This window comes from Rhineura floridana, chromosome 7, assembly GCF_030035675.1.
Source record: "Rhineura floridana isolate rRhiFlo1 chromosome 7, rRhiFlo1.hap2, whole genome shotgun sequence".
In the NCBI taxonomy this organism is placed as follows: Eukaryota; Metazoa; Chordata; class Lepidosauria; order Squamata; family Rhineuridae; genus Rhineura; species Rhineura floridana.
This window is the reverse complement of record NC_084486.1, coordinates 118,274,200-118,295,841: the sequence shown is the minus strand read 5'-3', so window position 1 is coordinate 118,295,841 and position 21,642 is coordinate 118,274,200. Positions and strand designations below refer to the sequence as shown.

General features: G+C 41.8%; 1 protein-coding gene across 3 annotated transcripts in view; it reads right to left on the bottom strand.

The window, feature by feature from the left end:
* Positions 1-21,371, bottom strand: part of RNF13 (ring finger protein 13) — an 85,605-nt gene extending 64,234 nt beyond the window's left edge. Inside the window, exons 1-3 of one of the 3 annotated variants that reach the window (XM_061637013.1) lie at positions 21,170-21,371; positions 8,740-8,866; positions 5,489-5,569 (exon numbers count right to left, since the gene is read on the bottom strand). In XM_061637013.1, coding sequence (XP_061492997.1) covers positions 5,489-5,569; positions 8,740-8,853 — 195 coding nt within the window. In that variant the 5' untranslated portion in view covers positions 8,854-8,866; positions 21,170-21,371. Of the gene's footprint in view, positions 1-5,488; positions 5,570-8,739; positions 8,867-20,628; positions 20,733-21,169 lie in introns of those variants that run through there. The other 2 variants (XM_061637015.1, XM_061637014.1) reach the window with 2 other exon arrangements.
* Between the last annotated feature and the right edge of the window lie 271 nt (positions 21,372-21,642).

Genomic DNA, 21,642 nt, shown 5'->3' with positions numbered 1-21,642 from the left:
AAGCATGTCCCATATTTTCTTCCCCTGCCAACACCCCGAAACTCCATGATGCAGGTTTATGTGCAGAGTAAAGAATCTTCTCTTATTTGGAGAGAGTAGCTGTCATCGATCAGTGTATCAGGAACAGCAATGTGGTCTTAAGAATAGTAAGCAAGTAGTGCAAGTAGCCTTGATTGCCAATTCTCTTCCAGTAGGTTTCATTTGTTCAGCAGTTTTTAAGTAATGTGACCAAGTCATGCTCAAAGCCAGTGCAAATTTGTATCACTAAGATTCTTGCCCCAATCCAGAGACCTGTGTGCACTTCAATGCTAACATAGATTTCTTGCTATGACTATTTCCCTATTCCCTTCAACAAAGTGGAAACTATGCCTGTATCAAACAAGATGTGGAGCTGTCTCTAGCATACGACCACTGAGAGTGAGGAAGTTCCATGTATGCATCACAGCACCCACGCCCATACACCATAACTGGGGTAGGCAAGTATCCAATATTGTATCCTAAAATTCCCATTTTATTTATCTGTGTTTTATATCAATTTTACACATCTACTGAGTATCCTACTCATTATAGGGTAGCAAGCAATGGATATCTACAACCATAAGTCCAAGAAGAGAGAAAATGTCTTCCAGACGTGTAACTATTTCATTATTGGGCAAGGCATTCCTATAAAGCTGAACATTTATGTCCAATCTAGTGCACATTCAGAAGTTCTGTTGCTCTCAATAAATCCAATATCAAGGGACTATGCATCTTACCATCCTCCATTTCTTTCCAAACAATTCCCTACACTAACAGCAGTGCTTACACATGGAACAGAGTTTGGCTGTCATGTGGTATCTTGTTTTGAAACGAATATAAACTGCATCATTTGTTTCAGAAGCACGTTGTTTCTCCCCATAATAGCTCAGTTTGCTTCTTGCAATTCTCAATTCTTGCTTTAAAAAATAACATGGCAAACAAAATCAAATGACTGCAAATGTATTTCTGTGACCTTCCTGACTGTTAGGCACATGATGCAGCATCAGTCAGATATCGCAGTTTAATATGCCTGCATTTTAGATTTCTTCAGCAAAACCCCTATATATTTTAACAGTTGCTTTAAAAAATCACTATTAGAAAATCTTGGTACAAGACTCTCAGCAGCTGAGGTTTGAAAAACGTTGCTAACATTTAGCATTCACATCACGAGTTTAATAGCAGCACAATTTGGTGTTTGCAACTAGCATGTATTAGATTTAACCTTGAGATGCTGCAACTTGCTGCAATTACATTAGCAGGCAGGGGAGACAGATCTCAGCCAATATCCAGAGAAATGAAAACACTCTTGGAATATGTTGCATACTGCAGCTTTGCTGTGCCTTTACATCCTATTGCACAGTGGGAGCTGTGAAAAGCTAGATGTTATCATACACACAGAGGTATCAAGTTAAATACACTCATCAAGTTCTGCAAGTCTTTGCATTAAATTCAACAGCAATTCAACTCTAGGTCTTGCAGAAACATCCAAGGAGTTATGTCTTGTCACAATCCCCAAACCACTAATTCTCAAAACAATACTGGCTTTGATGAGATTTACAAAGTGGGTTCAGTACTACAGCCTGCATCACTGCCTACTGTTCTCTACCCAAAATCAAGAGAACCACAAATTCAGCAGAAGACTATGTCAGCAGTGGATAAGCTGTGGCCCTTCAGTTGCTGCTGGACTCCAGCTCCCATCAGCCCCAGCCAGGATGGCCAATGCTCAAGGATGAGAGTTGTAGGCCTCCAGATGTTGCTGGACTACAGGTTCCCCAACTCAGGAGTACATATTGCTGTGCTCCTGGCTTTCAAGAACAACCTGCTTCATAGGGATCTGTCCAGAACATGTACCACCCCATTTCTGAACATAGCCTTGTTTTTGCTGTGCAGAAACCTCAGAATTGCCCAGTCTACCAAATCCACATGGCTAGACTAGGAAGATGTATGTAAACAGACAGTGAAAGATGAAAAATCTAATAGCTCCTGCTAAGGAAGATTCAATGACAGCATGAGATCCATTATGAAGATGAAGTAAATTCTTGGAATGCTGGACAAGGTGGAGATAATTTTAAAATGTAGGTGCAATTAATTTCCTGCTTTTCTACAACAGTGTGCACTTAGAGTGGCAACTAAGTCTAACAACTGTCAGTTTAATGGTGATATGAAAGAATGGTAAATTAATATAAAAACCTAATAAAAATGTTTTAACAAAGATGACAGTTTACTTGGTATAATTTGGTTAAGAGCTATGGACACACATTCCAACATTTACAGCCTTAAAGGGTCTGTCTGCTCAAGGACTTCCACAAGAGTGCTAATAAAACTCTGGGGACTGGAAGGATAAAAGCACTGAGGGAAGAACCAACATCCTTCGGATTATTTCAACTGTAGTTAAAAATCACCTGAAAGAAACCCAGATGATGACTCACTTAGCCTTTGTTGGACAAAGTTACATTACTCAGGAGTCCTCAGCTAAAGAGAGAGTCTTCAAAATGCAGTAGCCACTTGTATTTGACTAAGCGAGAGTTTCTTCCACTTCTCTTTTGATAGCATAGACCCTGAAGAGGACAGTTTGAATGCTCAAGTGTTACTACAAGGGTATGGCACTCACTGGTTATGGCAGAGACCCTGCAATCAAACCTAGAGAGATATTGGGACAAGTTTGCAATTGTTATGGGACAACTGCAGAAGTATAAACAAGATAAAAACTACAAGCATCCATTGAAATATAGCCTGGTTTGTTTCAGACAGGATCTTCAAACACAGCAGTTACTATCTTAAGTATCAGTTTTAAAGCTTACTAAGTGATAGCTTAGCCCAACTTCAGTTACTGAGGAACAGCTGCACATCAAAAGTGTTATAAACAAAAGCAGGAGCACTGGAATAATCTACTAACAGGCCAATCCTGTGCAGATTTCCTTAGCATTCCATCCCGAGTTCAGTAGGGCTTGTTCCTAAGTGTGCACAGGGGGACTGCAAGGACAAGAAACACAGCCTGTGAAGTCAATAGCAAAGCACTTATATTGGGTGTGGCTAGGATCAGGTCCTTATTGAAAGAAAGACCTATTGGCTTGCATCCAATATAGCACTAAGTAAACCTTCCATCAGTGCAAAGAGGTACGCTTGTGCAACAGGACTTCTCCCCCTGCAAATATATTCAGAGGTTCTCCCAACCGTCCAGAACAGATTTGGGGAGTGTATGGTGCATGTGGGGGGGAAAGGGGAAAGTCCTGTTGTGCAAGTGTAAATCCTTGTGCTGCTGGGACACTTACTTAGCACTGCACTGGATATAAGCTATTGTTTACCATAAAAAGGAAGAAACTGGTGGTTCTGGCTGCTCCAGAGGGGAGGACTAGAAGCAATGGGTGGAAACTGCAGGGAAACCGATTTGGACTAAACATTAGGAGAAACTTCCTAACAGGAAGAGCTATTTAACAATGGAACAACCTGCCTCAGAAGGTGGTAAGATCTCCTTCACTTGAAGTGCTTTTAAGCAGAGGCTGGGCCTCAGTCAGGAATGCTGTAGGTGCATCCTGCACTGCAGATCCTGCATCAAGCAAGGGGTGACCTCCCAAGTCCCTTCCAACTCTGATTCCACATTGCTAGACTATAGGATGGTTTAAGTCTAAAATCATGCCTTAGTTTAAATGTTCTGGGTTCAATTTTTTACTTGGCTGTTCCCTAATAACATCTTTACATATAGTCCAATGCTTGTCATAAACGCTTCTCTTCAGGTTTAACTAAAACTTTAATTTCCTGAGCTTTATTTGCCAATACCTCATTTGTTAATTAGTCACCAGGGATTATAAAAGTATTCTTGAAATCTTCCACACTAGAAAGAAAAGTTTTTGCATTATCTTCCTTTGCTCTAGGCAACTCTGTTGGCAGAAAGTGGCTTCTTTTTTATGTTGCTGGACACAGTTGTGCCTTCACACATCAAATCCCTTGTTGTAAAGAACATTTTATTGTACACAACAGACAATGAAAGGGAGACGTCAACCTAAGAAAGGTATGTCCAATTAAAAGAAGAGTACCTGCAAAAACAAGGGTCCTCAGCACAATTCTGCAACACTAACTATATGAAGGAGTTTTTCAATAAAAAGGACACAGACACGTGGTTTTCAACATGCATGCAGCCTTGCAATCAGCATTATTATGCTGTATCCAATGATTTACATTTCTACTTCAGATTGGTCTTTTTTTCAGTATGTTTCTAACGCTCATGGTGCAAAGCAAATCTTGACATTCTTACAGTGACATGTTGCCAGGGTCAGAAAGTAGATGGCAAATGCAAGGAAGTCCACAGTTAATTTCTCTTGATTTTGAACTTTTGGAGTAAGCAATCTTAAGCATGTTCACACAGTAGCCAACTGTATGCTTACAGAGGCACAGATGGCAACATTGACACAACATGCCCTATTGTCTATATATGCCCTGGCTTTGTTTTGTTTTTTACCCAGAATAACTGTTGCAACTGAATATAATGACATCTAAAAATATTGTTCAATCTGCACATTATGTCATACACCTAAGCCTATGAAAATGGAAATGGACTGCCTTCAAGTTGATACTGACTTATGGCTACCCTATGAATAAGGTTTTCATGGTAAGCGGTATTCAGAGGGGGTTTACCATTGCCTCCCTCTGGGGCTAGTCCTCCCCAGCTGACTAGGGCCTGTTCAGCTTGCCACAGCTGCACAAGCCAGACCCTTCCTTGTCTGCAACTGCCAGCTGGGGGGCAACTGGGCTCCTTGGGACTATGCAGTTTACCCATGGCTGCACAGGTGGCAGGACACATAACCCCTGAGCCACTCACTGGGGGGATGATCTTTAGCTGGCCCTTGACACCCAGGAGACACGAGCGGGGATGTGAACTCGCAGACTCTGGACTCCCAGCCAGGCTCTCCTCCCCACTGTGCTATACCAGCTGTTTACACCTAGGCCTATAGCACTCTACTATGTACAAGAGATTTAAAGAAGTCTGGATCAAGTGGATCAGCCCTTTGTCCTCTTAGCAGATTAGAGGTTTGGGTGTTGGAGAATTTACTACACTACTCCAGTCTTATAGAAATACTTTCAGAAAATTGACTCCCATGGAAGACACAAATTTGGGAAACAATTTGTGTAAAAGAAAAAAGGGAGTATGAAAAGAAATTCTAATCCAAAGGGAGGATCCTAAACTTGTGAATCTATTTCAAGATTTAAGACCAAGTGTCTGGGATCAAAGCATGTGTAAGTGATAACCTAGGAATGCCACCTTTTTCACCCTCAGAGCTGCATGTCAAGCAGAAACTCTGTCTCTACAACTTTTCCCAAGGGCAGTGGTGACAATCTTTTTCAGTTGACTTTGGATTAGGTTTATTGTGCAGCTGTTAAATCCACAGAGCTTGTTCAGACTAAGTTGTACCTTAATAACTCAAAGCACCACATTTACAAGCTATTTATTTACTCCTGAGCTGTTGTTTCTTACCTTTAAGCCTTCCGTTGGCAGCCTGTAGCCAAACCTTGCTGGCAGGTCATCAAACGTTTGTGTCACATTTTCAAAATTAAACTAAATGTAAAAGAAATGTGAAAAAAATATTATGTACCAAAACCATTAGCGTGCAAATGAGAAATAAGATACCAATAGCACACTTTGGTTAAATCAAATGTTTGATTTCTCAAAGCACGCTTCAGCACTTTCCTGATGTCAGGAAGAAGAGACTTGCTGTACGCCCCACCTTGTGCCTAAGGGGCTAAAAGACAAAGACCAGTTCTTAAAGTACCTTTCCTCACCTACTGACCTACTTCAGTTTCAGCTATTATATAGCTCAGCAATATTTAAATCCCCAAGATTCTCCCCCTTCAGCCATATTTGCAACGAGCAAAATTTTGTATAACTTTGAAGTGTTCCCAATGTTGAAATGGACAAGACAGGCAAAGCGTATTATGTACTTGGTTCTTTAGACAGATATTTTTAATCATCAATGCCTCATTTTAAAATTCTGGAGTTGTAAAATGCTTTTTTATGGCAGTTCAAAGTCTACACCTGTCAACTGCAGAAAACCTCTAGCATTGTGCAATCTGCATTCTTTTGCCTGCACCCTTTCTACTACTTCTGATTGTAGTGAAAGAACACAACTATTTAAAATCCACTTTAGTAAGATTAAAGTTATATTTCCAACATTTTGCAGGAAAAAACTTGAGCCAACTGAAGCTTTATATTGCAATGGATGTGACAGTGAAACCATGCCATAAACAGAGGATGCATCAGAGAGAGGCAAACAGAAGGAGAACCTGGAGAGGGCTTTTTGGCCAAAAGAAATAAGGGATTCTTATGAAATATAGATTCCTGGGCTGAACGCTGGCTTAATGAAGATGTGGGAGGAACAAAGGAAAGAGAATTTGCTGCGAGGGGAAATTTGTGGAAGAAAAAAACGTTTTTGTAAGATGCTGGTCAATGGGGGGGGAGGGACAGAGAAAAGGCCTAAATCCTGCCATTGCTAGCAAGGAAGATGGTGCAATTCTTCACTTGTAAAGAAAAGAATTGCTCCTGGGGCTCAAAGCTTGTATGACAGTAATGTTATATCCAGTTCCTGTAAGTCTAGACAAGTTAGGAGGGGAGAAAGCATGATAGGCCTTTACACAATTACTGTCTGCGTGTTACCGAGAAAGTGATGAGAACTTTTTCTCCTTCTCACACAGTGCAAGAATCAAGGATGATGCAATGAACTTGCCTGGCAAGAGTTTCAAGACAGCCAAAAGAATGTACTACTTCTCTCAATGTGTAATCAATTCACGGAATTTGTTGTCACAAGTTAGTGGAATGGCCATGGAAATGATGTTTTGGAGACTGTAGGTGAGGGAACCCTGCCAAGACCAAGAACCACCATCATTTTAAACCAGTGTGGTGTAGTGGCTGGAGTGCTGTACTACGGCCTGGGAGACCAGGGTTCGAATCCCCACATAGCCATGAAGCTCACTGGGTGACCTTGGGCCAGTCACTGCCTCTCAACCACAGAGGAAGGCAATGGTAAACCGCCTCTGAATACTGCTTACCTTGAAAACCCTATTCATAGGGTTGCCATAAGTCGGGATCGACTTGAAGGCAGTCCATTTCCATTTTACATTAAACTATGGTTTAATGCAAATAAGCAGCATGCTAGTACACACTACTCAAGCTTTTTAAAATAAATGTCATTATATCCTGCCCTTCATTACAAAAATCCAAGGTCAATTACAACAAATACAATAAGTTTAAAAAACAAAGCCTGTCAGTTTCCTGACACACAATCCTATCTTACAGCCTTAAAGCCTCTACAAAAAAGTTTTGAAGTGGTGCCTGAAGCTGCACAATGTTGGTGCCAGCCTAACCTCACAGCCTTTCCCAACCAGTTTGCCTCCAGATGCTGTTGGACCACAACTCCCATCAGCCTCAGCCAGCATTGCCAATGGCCAGGAAAGATGGGAACTGTGGTCCAACAACATCTGAAGGCACACTGGTTGGGAAAGGCTGCTCTAGAGGGAGTTATGTTTCACAGTCAGACTGTTATTGCTGAGAAGCTTCTCTGACAATGGACTACCAGATTTCACTTGAGCCTGGAACAACCAGCAACGACTCCCCAGCAGGTAAGTTACAGGCTAGGTGGTATGGAGAGGTGTTCCCATAGGTAACCAGGTCCCCAACCATTTAGGGTTTTGAATCTCAGAACCAAAACCTTGAATCAAGCAGACAGCCAGTGCAATTCTCCTAAGAAATGGGATTATATGGTCTCAGTATTAACTCAATAAAACCATAGCAGCTGAATACTGCACTAGTTGTAACCTCTGAATGGATTTGCTCCTTCACAAAGCATTCGCCATGGTGTGGAAGAAACAAACTAAAGGGTGGCTTTGCATCATATGCAAACCAGTGCTTGCAGCTCGCTTCCCCCAGCCAATCGAAAAGCCCAGAACAAACTTTAGCTTCCCGATCTTGATTTATTTCACCAAAGAGATTGTTTGCATACAACACAAACCATTCTCTGGTTTGATTTCTCCTCCTGCTAATCCTTTGCCACAGCAGGCTGGAACAAATCAGTAACTTTTGAGCAGTGTGCACCAGGACACTGCTTGTTCACATTAAATCATAGGTTAAAATAAACTATGGTTAAATGTGATATGTGAACTGGGCCCTTGATTAGAACTGATCAGCCAAAATTGACTACTACTTTAGTTACTGTAAACCGCCCAGAGAGCTTTGGCTATGGGGCGGTATACAAATACAATAAATAAATAAATACTAGGCCCCTAGTACATAGTAACTTATCAAATTAAAACAGCTAATCAAAAGCAATGTATCACATATGCAGGCATCTAAGCCAATTCCTTTGTACTGTAGACATTTCACTACCTTCTATACTAAATAATGCATGTTTTCAAGATCTAAGTGGGGACTATTGCAAGTAGATGCAGCCTCTGCGTTTACTCTCTTAAAATAAGTGTGAACTGTCCTGCCCTCCCACAAACAGGCATGTGAAAGAAAACAGAAAGTGCATTCAAATTTGCATTTTTGATATTCTCTTATTTGCATAGATTGCCACCATACCCCCAATTCACTTTCCATCCTTGGTTTGCTACATAATAGCTAGCTTTTTTTCCAGAGCTATTCCTGTGAAGGGCTGAAAGCTCCTTAGATACATTTGAGTCTCATTTCTTCAGAAGCGTTTTATACACACAGAAAATGTTTTTTTAAACACTTACCGCTAAAATGTTTGCCTCCACAGGCAACAGGTTTAAGAAAGCAAACAGCTGAACTGTAAGAATGGTGTAGATTTGAGTGGCAGACAACATTAACATTCCTATTGACAGCAGCATTTTAATTCAATTCCTGCAAGACAAAAACCAAAGAAAGTCAAGAGCAGGCATTTATACTCTGATCTAATGGATACATGAAGCTGCTATTGTGCATAAAGTGGCTTACGCCAGTGCAACATCAACACAGATATGGATTTGATTATTCTTCTGCCATGGATTCTCGCTCACCCAACCCCATAGAACTGTTCATCAGGCACATAGGCTTCTGCTGATTAAATATTTGGACAGAAAGCAAGCTGCCCTATTCTGCATTCTCCTCATATTCATTACACTCACTTTCTGATCTGTGGCTTCATACAGCATTACTACATCATATATATATACACACCAGAGTAGTGCTATTCTGTCCTCTTCACTTAGTATAAATCTGAAGCTGAATCACAACACCAGTACAAAGCTGAATACTGTGTTGAGATGCTGGCACAGGAGCCAATGGACTCCACCCTAAATGCTATTCTGCCAGTCCAGTAGCTCGTAGAACCAGATCACCCACAGAATATGCTGAAAGAACTATTGAAATGGAAATGGACTGCCTTCAAGTCGATTCCGACTTATGGTGACCCTACAAATAGGGTTTTCATGGTAAGTGGTATTCAGAGGTGGTTTTACCACTGCCTTCCTCTGAGGCTGAGAGGCAGTGACTGGCCCAAGATCACCTAGTGAGCTTCATGGCTATGTGGGGATTCAAACCCTGGTCTTCCAAGTCGTAGTCCAACACCTTAACCACTACACCACACTGTTTAGAAGATTGAACTGAAGCCTCCTTGTAGTAATAGAATTAGAGTGCACCAATGAAACATCTTAAAATTACAACCTACTTCTCACCTACGATTTGTGTAATGCTATCAGATTACCACAAGTCACTGCTGAACTGAACGTGGCCAACCTGTACAACTGCAAACATCCGAGAGCCAATACAAACCACTGGGAATTTTGATATGCATGATTTGAATTGCAAAAGGGTAAAAAGCCACTTTCAAATTTTAGAAAGCAAAATGTTTTGAAGTAGAAAAGTACAATTGCACTCCATACCAATGACTAATCCTCATAACTATCCATGCTGTGGCAGCTGGGGCCTATGTTAACTTCCAGGTCCTAGCATAGTGTACAAAGGCAGTCACACACAGGCCAACAGTACACCCCAAATGCCAACTTTTATCACACCTTTCAGGGAGTACATTTAAATTATCTGCTTAATTGGACTGTGGTTCACAAAGACTGAAGTGCAGGCTTCCAAAAAAGATAATGGAACCAAAGGTGACCTTGAGCATCACTGAATTTTATGAACTCTAGAATTTATGGATTTTATGAACTCTAGAGTGAGTTAGAGTGTACCTACACATTAGAAAACATGAATACGCAAATTCCAACATTTCTGATTGAATGGTGACTTAGGTGCTTTTAAGTTTTAAAAATTTTTATTTAAAATATTTCTGAACTTCCCTTTATCTAAATTAATTCCAGGACACTATACAATAGGCATGAATAAAACAAATCAAGCCAGATGCGAGTACAATTAAAGAGCAAACAAAACATTAACATTCATAAATTAAAACCATAGGAATTGGTCATTTAAAACAGGATAAGCTGCCTCACTTTTGACAGACAACTATCAAATGCAACCTACTTTCAAATCCCAGTTGCCTTGGAACAGAAATCAAGCTCAAACAATATCCTGAAAAGAATCCCAAAGTACATCCCTTCTCGGACACTCTTTTCTACATACTTCTGTAGGTTAATTTTCTGAAGCCTCAAGTCATCTCCCTAGTCCAGTGACACTACTATAATAGAAGCTGTTGCTAGATATGCCCCCCCATAAAATGCTGAACACAAGGAAAGTGTTTAACAGTATCACTTTATATGAAATCCCATAAAAAACACTTAAGAGTTTTTAAAAATATTAAGTGGTTTACAAATGCTTTTAAATAAAAAAAATAACGCTGATAGATCTCAGGTTAGAAAACTAACTGTTAGAAGAGTAAGAGAAGGAAAAGTTGAAATCACATGAACTTGGACCATAGAACAATTTGTTTCTGTAATAAAAGACTGTTGACATTAGGAATATATGCTGCAAGTATCTGGGCAATCTTGTTATGTGTTCCTGCTGCAGGAGAAGAAATAGATGCAAACAACAATAAAATGCAAGACTGACATCTTCATGAATGAGACCATTATAGCTTACCATTTTACAAAGGCTACGACTTGTTTTAGAAATAATGGCAGCTTTTCATATTTGTTCAGTTTGGAATCCTACCAGGGCTGTGGAGTCGGTACGACCTTCGACTCCGACTCCTCTATTTTTCTACTGTCCGACTCCGACTCCTTCATAAATAGCAAATGTATATTAACTAGTAATAACACATTTACTGTAGTAAAATGGTAGCACAAGGCATTTCATCACCACCACATGAATCCAGAGCTTGGAAAAGTTATTTTTGAACTACAACTCCCATGGGCCCAATCCCTGGGGCTGATGGGAGTTGTAGTTCAAAAAAGTAACTTTTCCAAGCTCTGGATTCACGTGGTGGTGATGAAATGCCTTGTGCTACCATTTTACTACAGTAAATGTGTTATTACTGGTTACTATACATTTGCCATTTATGAAGGAGTCAGAGTCGGTACATTTCTACCGACTCCAACTCCGACTCCACCCAAAATTGCTCCCGACTCCACGACTCCGACTCCAACTCCACAGACCTGAATCCTACTGCACAAAGGAATGGTTACTCTACCCACCATTGACATGTGCCCCCAAGAAAGTTGCCCACTAAGGAAAACACCCAAGCTGGAAAAAAGTAAAGTTTCCAATCTTTCTCTTTCAGCAACATATCAACAGAGAAGAGTTCAAATCCTACTGCAAGTATTGAAGATAGATGAAAAATGTACAGATTAAAGATGTACTGACAAGATTTCAACTGAACATTGTTAGTTTTAGGTAACATAACAACATAAGAAGAGCCTGCTGGATAAAGCCAATGGTCCATGTAGTCCAGCATCCTGTTCTCATAGCGCCTTTCTTGCTAAGCAACGAGAACCAAACCACAGCAGTTTCACCATGAAATGGAAAATGTATTCTCACTTTGGTCATAAACTAAAAGAGAAGCAGTCCTCTTTTAAAGTTTTTTTTAATCAAATTTAGCACAGGAAAGAAGTAGTTATATTAGCACATCTGTCAAGCTTGAGTCCAAAAAACCCTTCATAATTATTAGTAGGGTAGAATGGGCTCTGCATGCAAATTTAAATTTGCAATTAAAATTCTAATATATCATTCTACCAAATGAACTGACTTCAACTCCAGAGGCCCAGTAGGAACGACTCTGCAACCTCATTTTGGGTCTATTTTCATATTTATTAAATATGCATGCTTGCCTTTTTAAAAACTCAAAGGTGACTAATAATCAAAAACAAGAGCATTAGAATAAATAAAAACATCTCAGAAATTTAAAACTACCATAAAGCCACCAACCCTGGCAGACAAGGTCAGTCCTCAATAACTCGATTGGCCAGCCTTTACTATTCTCTAGGAAAGCAACCATCAGTATGAAGGGTTGGGAGGGTAGTGTTAGAGATGATCTTCTAAATAACAATATAATGAGTGTGTATGGCCCTTGGAAGGCAATGGTAAACCACCTCTGAATACCACTTACATGAAAACCCTATTTATTCATAGGGTCACCATAAGCTGGAATCGACTTGAAGGCAGTTCATCATCATCATAGCCGTTTACAAAGTATAAGAAGTCAAATTCCTGCCCCAAGGACCTTATCATCTCAATTCCAGCACAGAGGCAATGGACATTAGACTTAAGACATACTTAACTTAGTTACAATGGGGTAATTGGACTACAGGGTTATGTCAAAGCTTTATGGAAAAGTGGTTTTTTGACAAAAGATTTGAGAGTTAACAGATGGCATCACAATCAGGCAGGGTAAGCTGAAGATTGGAAAGTACTCTCCCTACCTCCATCCCACTTCATTAAGTTTCCTTCCCCATCTAGCTCTATAATGTCTTGTTTTCCCTACCTTTGCTAGATCATTTTTTTAAACTGGGGCAAGGGGAAGATTAGAAACATTTCTTCTTCCCTTTAGAGAAACACTGCCACACTCCTTTACACCTAGATAATCGAATACCGCCCTGGGCATCATAACTATTTTGTCCTAATGGTATAGTTAGAGCTAGTACAAAAGGATTACACCCTGCCCTCCCCCACGCACACCCTACACCATCCTTCAAATATGCTCTGGAGGGTTGGGGCATGTGGGGGGAGGAGAGGGGGAGACTGTTCCATCTTGCAAAGAGAAATCCTTGCACTGATGGAACAATTACAACACTCAGAACTTATTCTTCAGAGCAGGGGTTTATTTTTCTCCATAGGATTAAGTGGCAGCCACTCACATGTAGAGGAGGAAATGAATAACACATACTTGGGAGCAATGCTTGAACTGTTCCCTAACCTTGGCACACCTAGTGCTAGACTGAGAAGCATGCTCTGCTCCCTCTCAATTGTACTCTACAGTAAAGCCCATTTACTTTGTCCCACAGAACTCAATGAGAGCACACCCAACCTGTCTATGCAATCCCAGCTGCACTCAGAACATAGCTTTTCCCAGAGCAACACTTCAATAAGGCTACCTCCACTGTCAGAGTCAGAAACCACAGGAGGGGAGAGTGTTATTGTGCTCAGATCCTCCTTGAAGGCTTCCCATAGGCAATTGGTTTGCCATTGTGAGAACAGGATGTTAGACCAGAATGGCCACTGGCCTTATCCATAAGGCTCTTCTTACATTCTTATGACTGAACATGACCTACTAGGAATACTATTTGAATTCCAGGAAGTTTCTGTTCACCGGGCCAGGCACATTCCACCTGAAAGATGGCCCAGTCATTTGGTCCTGTCCTTCCCATACCAACACTTGTATCCCAACAGAAGGTGCTCTTGGATGAAACCGATTATCTGGATTCGTTTCAATCCGGTTTTAGGCCTGGTTTTGGCACTGAAACAGCCTTGGTCACCCTGTATGATGACCTCTGTCGGGAGAGGGACAGAGGGAGTGTGACTCTGTTGATTCTCCTTGATCTCTCAGCGGCGTTTGATACCATCGACCATGGTATCCTTCTGGGTAGACTCGCGGAGTTGGGAGTTGGAGGCACTGCCTGGCAGTGGTTCCGCTCCTACTTGGCGGATCGTCGCCAGAAGGTAGTACTTGGGGAACATTGCTCGACACCTTGGACTCTCCATTGTGGAGTCCCTCAGGGGTCGGTTTTGTCCCCCATGCTTTTTAACATCTACATGCAGCCTCTGGGTGCCGTCATCAGGAGTTTTGGAGTGCGTTGCCACCAGTACGCTGATGACACGCAGCTCTATTTCTCCTTTTCATCTTCTACAGGTGAATCTGTGGATGTGCTGAATCACTGCCTGACCGCGATAATGGACTGGATGAGAGCTAATAAACTGAGACTCAATCCAGACAAGACTGAGACACTGTTGGTGAATGCCTTCCTTGCCCAGATGGTGGATGTTTACCCTGTTTTAGATGGGGTTACACTCCCCTTGAAGGAACAGGTTCGTAGTCTTGGGGTTCTTTTCGATCCTTCCTTGTCTCTTGAGGCACAAGTGGCCTCGGTGGCAAGGAATGCGTTCTACCACCTTCGGTTGGTAGCCCAACTACGCCCCTATCTGGACAGGGATGACCTCGGCTCAGTTGTTCATGCTCTGGTAGCTTCTAGGTTGGATTACTGTAATGCGCTCTACGTAGGGCTGCCCTTGAAGACAGTTCGGAAGCTTCAGCTAGTGCAAAACGCAGCAGTCAGACTGCTGACGAGGACCAGCCGGTCAGCACATATAACACCTGTTCTGGCCCGTTTGCACTGGCTACCCATTTGTTTCCGAGCCAGATTCAAGGTGCTGGTTTTGACCTATAAAGCCTTACACGGCATGGGACCGCAGTATCTTGTGGAACGCCTCTCCCGCTATGAACCGACCCGGTCACTTCGCTCAGCATCTAAGGCCCTCCTCCGGGTACCAACCCATCAGGAAGCCCGGAGGACAGTTACTCGATCTAGGGCCTTTTCTGTAGTGGCCCCCGAACTGTGGAACAGCCTCCCCGAAGAAGTACGCCTGGCGCCAACGCTTCTATCTTTTCGGCGCCAGGTTAAGACCTGGCTATGCTCCCAGGCATTTTAAGCGTTTAATGTTATAATTTTAAATCTTTTTTTGTTTGCTGTTTATGTTTACTGTTGGTAGGTTGATTTTATTGTGATATTCTGTATTTTAATCTTTTGTACACCGCCCAGAGAGCCACTCGCTATGGGCGGTTTAAAAATGAAACAAATAAATAAATAAATAAATTGTGCAGTACGTGGGAAACTACAGGAATAATGACCACCAGCCTAATACAGGGGTGCAGCATCTTGTTTCTCAATACACCTTTCCCTAAGGCACAGTATAGAACATAGGTACTGCATGTGCACCCCATTTAGGAGGTCAAGCAGCTTCATGATATCTACTCAGAAGCTAGACAGGACTCTACTGAAATTAGAGCAAAACAAGCCAACAACAAATAAGATTAGGACATGCTCAAGACAACTGGAAGATCAGGCTACACAACCCGCTGACAAGGGTGAACAGTTTAATCATTTTGGTCTCAGAATTCTGCTGAGCACTTGCGAGAATATAGGAAACTGCCTTATACCAAGCCAGAACATTGGTCATAGAATCATAGAATAGTAGAGTTGGAAGGGGCCTATCCATCTAACTCAGTATTGTCTACACTGACGAAGCGTCTCCAGGTTTTCAGACAGGGGACATTCCCAACCCTACATGGAGATGCTAGAGATTGAGCCTGGGACTTTCTGCATGCAAGGACAATGCTCTACCACTGAACAACAGGTCCTTCCCCACTCTATAGAGATTTCTAATGCAATTGAGACTACCTCAGTTCTCAGAGGGAAAGCAAAGATCTCCACTAGGTCTTACTGCCATTTCCTGAGCAAACTTAGGACCTTTTAACATATTAAACTGTGACAAACCCGTTTGCCACTTAAAAAGCAAACTGGACCTAGTGCCACATCCTAGCTCTCTAATAAATGAACCTGTATAATATGAACATTGTAGACTGGAATTCTGAGCACACTTACTAGGAGCAAGTTCCATTCAGCACACTGGATTTTACTTCTGCATATAGAATAATGCTTGCTGCTGAAAATTTGAGGTCAATAGTTGTCTGCATGGGGTTCTTAGACATCACTTTCTCACTGATCCCAGAAAGCAAAGGTCAGCCCGTACAAAGGAGAACAGGGATAGTATCTCTCTCCCAGTGTGACCATGCCAACCCCATAATTTGCCATCACAAGCCAGGGATAACTCCACATTCACAGACAAGAGCATATGACAAACTGCCCCTCCTGCCAGGGCAGAACTGCATATAGAGCTATCATAGATTTTAAGTTGAACTAATGAGAGCAGCAGATAACCACAGTGCTGTGTTAAACATAGTGCAGTGTGAGACCCATTGCATGTCTTTTCCCCATTACCAGTCTGAAGCCAGGGGAGGCACCGAGCAGTTAGAGAGCTGTTAGCAATTGTGACAATATGGAAAGAGATGCGAGAAAAGAGGATGAAGCAGTAGCGTAAGCAAGAAAAGCAAAGGAAGAGCAACTACTCACTGAACACAGATTTGCGAGGCAGAACTATAATTGTCATATTGTGGCAAGGGGAGAAGAAAAGGATTTTAAAAGAAAGGTTATAGGATTTTCTCCAAGAGCGTTGCCAGATCTGGCAGTCCACTGGGGTGCACTGCAGTGGTAACAGTATGAGTTGTCAACAAACCCCAGTTCCTCTTTTATCAGGCTTTTATCACTAGTTAGCCTTCAATTAGCCTCCATTTCTCAACCACTTTTAATACTGTATAGGGATAATACTGATCTACCTTACCCTTTGTACTTCACAAACAACGAATGTGATGTGCTTATAACTCTCAAATGCACCAAGTGCCATTATCATTGAAGTATAATGGAAAGGAACATGAGTCTTCTGATTGCTGGGGACTCAGTGGAGGTTCACGCTCAAGGCCAAGAACTGTCAATACTTCTTGTGCCACTAAAATACTCCTGTAACAGAAAAATCTTTACCCACTTCCTCTTCAAGTAAACATTATACAAGGCAAGAACCCTGCCCCTACACCACACCCTCCTGGTTCAGGCTAAGCTACTTCAGGGTTTCTTAATGAGCATGTAACAAAGCAATATGGTGGACTGCTTGGGAGATGGGAGTATTATGGGCCTTGAATCCTCGTCCTGGGGAATATATACACTCATTTCACAATGGTAGTCAGTTCAATGACAGAAGAACGTAATTCCTGCTGGAAGGTCTATGTAGAAAACTTGTAGCTAGATCTCCCAAGTAGGTAGATAGGTAGATAGGTATATGTATAGTTGACCCACAGGCGCCAGTATCAGGATGCTTGCCCGTTTAGATGCTGCACTGCTAAATGAGACACCTAGTCTTCATTCTTCAAATGTATGATGGCTGCTCCAGAAGCCTTCCCTTCTTCCTGTGTATCTGATGGGCTATCTAGACAGCTCTGACCTTTAATCTGTTTCTCAGATTTTGTCTTCTTATCCTTTGTGGCCTCCCATAGAGAGCTTTTGCAGATTGGAATTCCCCTCCCTTCCTACAACTGATAAGCCTCGTTGATCAACTGCCTGGACCTCTGAGACCCAAGTGCCTAAACAGAGGATTAGATCATGGTTGGGCAGGGATCTCCCTTGGTTGGGTCAATGTTCCAGTAACACATATGGAGCAACAGTCTATTACAGGATACACATTGAACAGTAGAAAAAACACTTAAGCTTGTTTTCTGGAAATTACTTAGCTACATTACTTATCCAAAGGAAGAAGCTTAATCGGAAAAGCATCAGCATATCGGCTCTTATGAAAACAACATGTCCAGAACTTCTTCACTTTTGCTCTATCATACTTAAGGTTTAAGTTTAAAACAAAGTGACGCTGAACAGCTGACCTACTGTGAGAAAGACCAGTGGATTCTTCACCATTTACAGAGATACAATCTATAAGCAAGTATTCTGACTACTTTATCAGGAAACACAAGGTGACCGGCAGTCTCTTGAACCAATTGCAGTCTACCAAGCACTTCCCTGGCAGTATGTAAGAAGTAAGAGCTCAGTGCTCTCTGACTTTAAGAGCATTACATGCAAATTAAAATCAAAGTATCTTCAATATCACATTCCCATCTGCTGTTGCTGTCATAGGAATGCCAGGTGATTCAAAAGGACTATATAAACAGTAGTTAAACATATAAAAGGTGCTAAGAGATTAACATTGGCCCATTTTGTTAGAAACTGATGTAGTCTACTGTGCTTATTATTTCAATTTATATTCTGCCTTTCTGCATATAACACCAAAGGAATATAACAAGTGACAATAAAACAATTTTAGAAATCAGTAAAATAAAAAGGGAACATCAAAGAGTCTATTACATTAGTTCCTTACTGTTGGTTCAGTTAGCTAAAATGTGGACAGAAGCAATTATTCTACAAAACTAAAACAGAATGTAAAAATTTCACATAATCTGAGGTACTTTTGCTATGATGATCCTTACATAATTCTAGTAAATTTTAAAAAAGGACTCTAGCCAAGTTTTGAATCTTATCCAATTGCTTACAAAGTTCATAATTCAGTTTCTAAACTAGTAGAATTTAAAATTAAGAGTGAAAACCACTTGGAAAATCACCTCAGGAAGTACTTTCATTCTGATTATATTCTTACTATGGTGATTTTTTTATTATCTTGAACAAGTCTTTTCTACTGGAAGACAGTTCAAGTCTGACTGACACTCAGCAGTTGATTTCTTCAAGGCTTTCAGTTCTTATAGCCAGTAGGAATTGGGAGGACAGACGGTACAGAATAAGAGGGCCCACTCAGTCAGCTCAAGATGCCATTTGACTCCTCTCTTCCTGAACTTTTTCCATTCAAGAACTAGCATCAAAGTTTGCTTGTTTTCTTCTTCACTCACCCATATTTTTACCTTTCATGCCATGTCTTCTACTGCAAGCCTGTGTACAGTGTTTAAGTAAACTCTAAACACTTTATCAATTAATAATTAAAAAGTTAAAAGCCCATTCCCAGCTAAGTTACACAATCAAATGATGTTTTTAGGATGTGGCATACTGTTTCACCAGCGTGCCACAAGCATTCTTCAGAGAAACATATGCTGTACAGTCAGTTATCTACTATAGCATGAAAACAAAATAAGCTATAGAGTTGCATTCAACTCAGAGTAGACCCACTGATGTTAATGAACCTAAGCTAGTCTTGTCTATGAGTGTCAGTGAATCTACCACTGGCACTGAATACTACCCATAGCCTTCAGTGGTCAGATGGTGAGATTCCTGGGTTTAAAACACCACCACAAATAAGTCTATTAGATTTACCCAATGAGCTGTAGGATAAATCAGTATTGTATTAGCCAGGGGCAGGAGATGGCATTCACTACCAGTATAAACAGCCAATACTAGGTTATATATATATATCTCCACTAGTAGCATAGCAGTACAGTCAGGTGCAGGAAGCACCCAACTTAAAAAGTATATTAAACAGAGATGGGTTTGTAGCAACAAAATTACATGGTTGAGGGTGTCCCTAGTAGAATGGGACCTGTTCCGAGGTAAATACATTTAGGGTGCAGTCTTCATTGCAGAGCCCAGCAAACAGAAAAGGCTACAGGCAAGTGACAAAATCAGAAGCCAACTTATCCCAGAAGAACTAACCACATTAATAAATAGTACCCCCAGTGAATGGAGTAGAAAAAGAGGAAGGCCAAACAAGAGATGGATTGATTCCATAAAGGAAGCCACAGACCTGAACGTACAAGATCTGAACAGGGTGGTTCATGACAGATGCTGTTGGAGGTCACTGATTCATAGGGTCGCCATAAGTCGTAACTGACTTGAAGGCACATAACAACAACAACAACAACCCCCAGTGTATTGGTGCAACCCTAAAACTGCTTATACAAGTCAGCCTGAAAGGGGGGGGCTACAACACCTTCAAAGGTGGATGTTTGGTAGCTTCAGAGCAATCACCTAAAAATACTTCCTTGTATATCCTTAGTATTGAAAGAGTTTTCTCAGTTAACCAAAAAAAAGTACAAGGGAGAAGGCAGCCCCTCAAAAGTTGGCCACAACCCATTTAGGAATTTATGGCCCATGCCTAACAGATAACAGGATTCCAGTGTAAACATGGCGGTATAATCCCATCATCTAGTAGAATACACCTATTCTGCACTAGTTTATGTTTCCTGAAGTCATCAATGGATACCTTATAAAGTACTGCACAGTTCAAGTCACGCCACAGCCACTGACGCCAAAATAGGCCATATGGATGAGCTGTTTGGGCACCTGCCTAAACAAATGAACTTTACAGATAAAAAGGTGCACAGGGTGGGAAGAAAAGGAACACAGAAATGATATTACAATTCTAACTCACTTGTGATTCAATATGACCAAGGCACAAGCACAGAACTGGGATGCAAACAGACTTGCACGACTAAACACTAGACAAGCAACTGTGAATCTCATTTGTTAGCATTCAGCAGTATCTAAAAGAGCGTGCACGATATCCTGTGCCTGCTAAGCCCCAACAGAGGGTCTGAAAACTAAGCTGTGTCATCGCAAGCATTCACTACATCACAAACCCAGCTAACATCACCCCACCAACCGCGCGCAGTTTTACCCCATTCATAAATCATAAAACACCTCCGCGTCGTGAAAAGGGGTGCGCTTTAAGGAATGCGCATCAAACGCTCTGCAAGAGACGCGGCCAGGGAGCGTCTCGAAACTCGACGTCGGACGCGTGATTCTCCGCGGGTTTCGATGCAATCCGCAAAAAGAGGAAACGAGGAGGTGAAAGCAAAGGGAGAGGAGAAAAAAGTGAAGTGAAACTTGCCAACTCAATGCCTCCCGATTTCTGCCTTGTCAACAGTCACCCACCCTTCGCCCTATTCAGACGTGCAGAGTTTTACCATTTTCCAAAAGGGGCACCCGTTGGGGTCAATACAAAAGGAGTGGAAGAGACCGGAATAGGAAAGAGAGGGAGAGAGAGAGAAGGAAGCGGAGACAACAAGTTTACGCCGTTAAAGGCAACGGATCCGTTGGGGTCTCCGAACGGCCGGCTTCAGAGAAGCTCACAGAAAGCCAAAGTAACAGCTGCTCCCAGCCCTGGAGAAGAAACCTGGAGCTTCGTCCCGCATTTGCCTTATCCCAGCCGCAAGTCACTGTGCGAACTCAACTCTCTTACCTAGAATAAGGAAGAAGAACCAACCGCAAAAAAAAAAAAAAGCGAGGAGGCCCAAAAAGCAGATCAAGCGGAATCCATAATAAAGACTCCTCTCAGTCCCTCAGCGAGATAGCCCAGGAGCTGCGGAAATCCCACCCCCGTTCGCGGGAGAACCCGCGCATAGGCGGAGAGGGTGAAGCAGGCGGCGTGGATTGGCCCCTTCCCACTGTCACTCGCAGGGTGGACGGTGTTTGCGCACGGCTGCTCGCACGTGACGGCAGCTCAAGAGGGGAGGGGCCAGAGGGAAGAAGCGACTGTTTAAGTAGAGATGCGACGGCTGGTCTTGGTACGAGGATGAGCTGGCTGGTTTTTTGATTTATTGTTTCCTTAGTGTAACACTAGAAAGGAGTATTTTCCTCTTAAAATGTTGTTATACTAGAATAAAATTATTATATGAAATATACTTGTTTATTTATTATAGTATTCTGTCCCAG